The sequence below is a fragment of the Sus scrofa genome, chromosome X (genome assembly GCF_000003025.6).
Source record: "Sus scrofa isolate TJ Tabasco breed Duroc chromosome X, Sscrofa11.1, whole genome shotgun sequence".
Classification (NCBI taxonomy): domain Eukaryota; kingdom Metazoa; phylum Chordata; class Mammalia; order Artiodactyla; family Suidae; genus Sus; species Sus scrofa.
Window position 1 is genome coordinate 109,090,994 of NC_010461.5, and position 5,753 is coordinate 109,096,746.

At 42.7% G+C, this 5,753-nt stretch overlaps 1 protein-coding gene across 1 annotated transcript; it reads right to left on the reverse strand.

Annotated features, from left to right (window-relative positions):
• Nucleotides 1,629-4,555, reverse strand: USP26 (ubiquitin specific peptidase 26). Its single transcript, XM_021080583.1, has one exon. It carries the CDS (start codon nt 4,553-4,555, stop codon nt 1,841-1,843), a length of 2,715 nt encoding a protein of 904 aa, XP_020936242.1. The 3' UTR covers nt 1,629-1,840.

Below are 5,753 nucleotides of genomic sequence, written 5' to 3' on the forward strand. Positions count from 1 at the left end.
CTATGGAACTGGGTTCAGTTTAAACTATTTTAGAGAAGTCAAACATCTGAAATTGGGAAAATGAACTCTCACTCCCTCCTCTAACTTCCCAACTCCAAGCCCATCCTCCACCTGCGGCAGCCACTTGAAGTTCTGCGCAGGCTGCACGGACCTCTCATTACGGTCTGGGTGACACCTTTCCTCTGCGGAAGCGATTAATTCAACCCAGGAAACGTCTCCCGTCTACCTCAGCATCCTTCAGCTCCCGTTCAGACCTCCTTCTAGATACACTGCGTTCTGAACAAACTTTGTTTCTCAAGCTTTGGAATCTGGTTTTCTCCTTGGAGGGCATCTTCCAGCTCCCCTGCCCCAGAGCTCCAGTTCACCTCCTCGGGCGCCTCTAGCGCCAAGAAGCTCTTGGATTACTTCAAGTGTCCTAAGACCATACCCCACACACCAGGGGGTCACACCCAGGCTAGTAAAGGTGGGACCCGACGTTTAACCCCTTTACGTGATAAGAGAAAGCCTCTTAGCACAAGTGATTTGTTAATTACAAAGGTACAAAATGTTACAGGATCACTGCCTCAAAGACAGCAAAAGGTCAGGTTGGAGACGGCACGAGCTTTTTATCGGAATTACTAAATCCCTGAGTTACACGAAGCTCCAACAGAATATGATCACCTCGGGATCCATGAGGCTTTTACCCAGAAGCAGATCATATTCAGGCACACATTTTTTTTGACACTATCAAGTCGGTAACAAGATTTTCAAATCCTACAAGTCTGCTTTAAAGCAGGTATTATTCCCTCGTTGAAGGAATAAGGTCACCATACTATTAGGTACAAGTAAAAGTAAAAGAAATCTGGAATTAGTCTTGTCATGTTGAATTAAGATAGTTCAAAGCTTCAGATGAAGTCCAGGCAATCAGTGTTTCTTTGAGGCACTGCAAGTGCCCCTCTGAAAAGACCACAATGGCACAGCGGGCTTAGACCACAAGGACAGCTCGCTCGCAGACAAACAGGAAAAGGTGTTAAATTTCTTCAGGGCACAGCAACTTCTCCACCTTCAAGGTGTAGCCCTGACACTGCAGAAAAGGAGGGACCTAGCAAAGTCTGGAGACTTGATATGGCATTCAGTCTCATCTAGGTTTGCCCAAGAGGATTCAGAAGTTACAAGCTTCTTGTAGTATGTGTTGCCAGGACCGCAGCAACCGGTCTCCTCCAGCCTGCCTTTTTGTGCCAGGACTTCAGAAACTTTCTTTCCCCATCAAATCGCTGAATATGATCAGCAGAGAGTAAGGCTGTGTGTACATTTTGAGCTTAATAAGTTTACAAAGGAAAGGTATATGTGAATCTAAAAAACAAAAAATGTAATCAAATCCCTTTACAAAATATGAACAATTCAAATAGACAACAGCAAAATACACCAAGACCTCTGCACACTAGAGAAGTGCTTCTTCAACTTCGTCAGGCAGCAGAATCTCCATCGATTGCTGCCTCCCGCCCCAGAGTTTCTGAATCAGTGGGTCCAAGGTGCAATCAAAAAACTCTATTTCTCACAAAGTCCTCTGTGCTCTTTATGCTGCTGGTTTGAGGACTGCACTTAAAATCCACTGCATGAGACTATGAAAAGCACAGTTCTCGTCTAGTAGGAGAGATGAATGTTTATCAGTCTGAACTGGGGGGTTGAGGTGTCTGGATTGGGGTTAGAACAGAGATTTCCAAGTGTTTCTGCTTGAACTTTAGTCCTGGATGCGAATTGCCTCTTCATGTTCGGCTAGAGTTCAGAGTTTTCCTTCCATGGAGAAAGTGACGGAGAGGCAGTCAAGCAGATCTGTGCAACCAGGAGTCTGTCCCTCTTACTACTCCCGAGGGGTCTTCCCTGCCTCTGTGCTATGAGGCTGGGAGTTCTCTTCTCTTTCCAACAGCTCTTCAAAGATCTCATTGTGCATGTAAAAGAAGATGTACCCAGTGCAAAGCCTAGCCTCCTGCATTGGGGCCTCTTGGATACTTGATACCTGCAGATCATTGTAAGTGAACCAGACTTGCCTCTCAAAGTCGTAGGCATCGCTGATATAATGGCCCGAATTGGGGGTCTTCCCAAGATGGCTGACAACACCAATGAGCCGATAGGCATGAGGATCCTCCATCTCGGCATTTCTTTTTGGTTTCTTGGTTTCAGGTTCTGTCTTCCTATCTAAACATTTTTTGTTTCCAGGGTTTTTATCGGAACCCAATGCACCTAGGGAATTCACATCGGCCCCCTGAAAATGTACTTCTGTAGGTCTTCTCGGGTTCTTTGTGTACCGGGCACCTGGCTTTGGAAGGCTTTGAAGCAGTGCCAGCCAAAGGGCTTGTTCATAGAGTCTCAGCCTTTCATACTGCTGCGCCTGTTCAGACTCTTGGTGAAATACTTCTGAAATTCTGGAGGGTTTATCTTTACAAACATGCTTGATAGTCTCAGTGACACCCTCAAGATCTACAAACATGTTGGATCTCTTGCATTTCTTTAGTTTTGGATTTTCAGGCACTTCTTGACATGTGCTGCTGGTGGGTTTACCTTTCGGAGAAAGGAAGTTGTCTTCCAGATCCATCATTAAGCTCACTGCTAATAGCTCTCTTGCAATGGCTGCTCCATCTCCTGAGTTTAACAATGTGGAGTCCATTACATTCGGTGTAGATTTTCCCAGGTCTTTTTGCTGTTCTCCACTTAAACCTTTATCAAGAATCTGGTATTTTTGTGACTCAGCCTCTTTTTCCGATCCAATGTGAGCAGCCAAGGAATCCTTGGATTCCGAGGTCGGTTCTGCTGAAGGCGTTGATAAACCGAAGATTTCGGAATTTATCCTTTGAAAGATTTTTAAGATCTGGAACTCCCTAATATGTGCATTCTTGCTTAAGGGAAGTGGTGGTTTGGTGCTTTCACTGCAATGGGAAGATAACTTTAAATATTTGGAAATAATGACCTCTTGGTCATCCTTTTTTAAAGACCAAAACTCATTAAAGCTATAGCGTTTCAGATGGACAATGAGGACCCTGGGCAGCCTGCCGAACTTGTGCACAGCAACGGAACCCCTGTGCTTACACTTCTCACATTGATACTCAAGCTCTTCTGCTCCAAAGAAATGATCAAAACTAGACTGAATAGACAAGGGAAGTGCTTCCGTTCCTTGGGGAAGGTTGATGGAGAGATAATTACTCACTTCTGTCTTAAGAACAACCTGCCCACAGGCTTTACAAACAATTGAGCACAGCAACTCAAACTCAAAATTAGTGATGACAGGACAGACAAGCATTTCGGTGGCAGTACTGCCGGTGAGAACCTGTTGAGGTGAATCTCCTTGCTCAGACTCAAATGTGGTCTCCCAAATCGAGTTTAATTGTCCCATGTTTTCTTTCATCTGATCTAAACATTGACCTAAAAACTCATGAGCATCATTCTGAATGTTGTCAGAGAATATCTCTGCAACTGCTGAAATGGCTTTCTTAATATTCACAAGTAACCTCTCCTTGATTTTTATGTTATAAATGTCTTTTAAGACAAGCAGCTGTGCCAAGCACATGTTAAGTGCATCGAGGGGAATTTTACCCCATGGGAAACCCTGACTGAGTAAATCATCAGCAAATGATGGAATTGAAAATAGGGACTGTAAAACAGCATTCATGTAACAGGTGTTTCCCAAATTGGGGAAGCCTTGCCATAGTTTCTCTGGATAAAAGTCCAAGGTCATCTTGAGTTTGTCCCAGTCTGGGTCATCCTCACCATACTTGGATTCGGACAGAAATGCCAAATATATATTCTTAGTCAGCATCTGGAGAAGACCAACGCCATCTAGGTAAGGTTTTCCAGTAGAACTGATCTTGAATGAAGGCCCAAATTCCAATTTCTTATTCTGTTTTAACCTTGATTCTTTCCTCTCCTTGTGGCTTGCATGCCTGAAGGGATTTGTCTTAGACCTCTTCTTTCTTACAAAGATGTTCTCTTTCAGGAAATTCCTATTCATCTCTGAGCCAGATGACAGCATCTTTTTTCTCTTCCCATATCCATTTTCTAATAACTCTTCCCAAGTCAATGTTGATGATTTTGAAGCAAACAAAGGCATCTTCTCAAGATCAGGTGTTTCATTTTTTCCCCCTTTCTCAAAAGATGGACTACCTGACTTCTTACATGTTTTGTGAAATGAAGTTTTGTTGACTGGCTTGCGTACTGCTGTGCTGGCAAAGACGCTCCCATCCCTATCAGGTCTTATGGGTGGTTGAAGATTATTTTCATGGACCCTATCCAGGAATGCCTTCAAATTTTCAGCATCTCTGGAGGATAATTTTTCAATGAACAAGAAGCTATTATCTTGGAACGTTAAGTGCACGTGGTTTTGTTTTTTTCCATAGGATCTAAGGACCACGCTTTTAATATTATTACTTAGACGAAAAGTTGTATGCTCTCCAGTACGGAAATAGACCACCAATCTAACTTTGCTCTTTCTTTCTACTGTTTGAATGAATGCTTCTTTCGACTTAGACATACCAGTTTTCCTGCTCCATATTTGGACAAAACCATGTGCCACTAGAGCAGCCATGGTCTCTTTACAAATAAAATACACGTATCCTGAATTATTGACAATCTTAAAGTTCCAATTTGCTTGCAACGAATTGTGTCTGGAGACAACACCAAAGAAGTAATTCTTTAGTTTCTCTGTACAGATTGATCCTGTTTCAAGTGTTAGTTTTATACTAGAATCTCTTCAAATTCTGGATATCCAGCTCTTTAGCGATAAAACCAATACCCTTCAAGAGCTGTCCACGGTTTTATGATGGCAGAGTCTTGATTCTCAAGGCAAGGTCACTACTGGGGAAAAAAAATCAAGAAAAAATCATTTAAACTATCAGGGAAATACTTGGATAGAACTCAAAGTCTACTCCCATACACTAAACCTCCTTTCCTCTGCAATACTAGATTCCATTCTGATAAATTTCCACACTTCAACTGAAATCATTTAACATTTGGAAGACTTTCAGTACACAGCTGAAGAGCATACTGAAGAGTGTCTCAAGTGTATGTATATAATATGCTAATCCTCCTGTCACAGAATGATCCCACAGGGCACCTACAATAAGGGAATAAGAAAGTGAGAGGCCCTACGTAGCCCTCAACCCAGTAACAGGTGGAGAGCTCAAGCTACCTCCTTCCAAGTCCTATGTTTCTTCCTTTCATGTGGCACCAGGGTAAGTGCACACATTCTACCCCATGTGGAGGCCTAACTACTCCTGCTTAAGCAGGTATCAAAGCACCAGCTCCAATGAGCCAAGATGAACTGGTATGTTGTAAGAATCCCCGATTCGAAGTGGGATAAATCAGGGTGATTTAAAATTTAAAGTCATGCTGAGCAAGATCATTCAAAAACTCACTATTCTGGTTAGTTAAAATGGTACTTGAGACTCAGTTCAAGACTGCGTTAAAAAAAAAAAAAAAGGCTGGGTTTACTATGCTCTACTACGGAACAAGCAAACCCATAGTATAAAAGCTTTATAAGCAAGGGGATGTGATGCGTGGAGAGTTTCCCATTGATTCCAATGTTGGCTTTACTGTTTCTATGAAGGCATGCCCAAATTTCAAGGACAGTATAATCCATGGAGAGCGAAGATGGCCCCAGGTGAAAAAAAAGCAAGAAACCAATGGCCTGGAGACCTTTTGGCCATTGTGCCAGAGGTAAAACCAAGTCAGCATTCAAGAGTCTGTTATGAACACATGTGAATTTCTTACTAAGTACCAATTAA

Coding starts and splice junctions, on each gene's coding strand:
- USP26 (XM_021080583.1), bottom strand. CDS start 4,555: ATGGCTGCTCTAGTGGCACATGGTTTTGTCCAAATATGGAGCAGGAAA.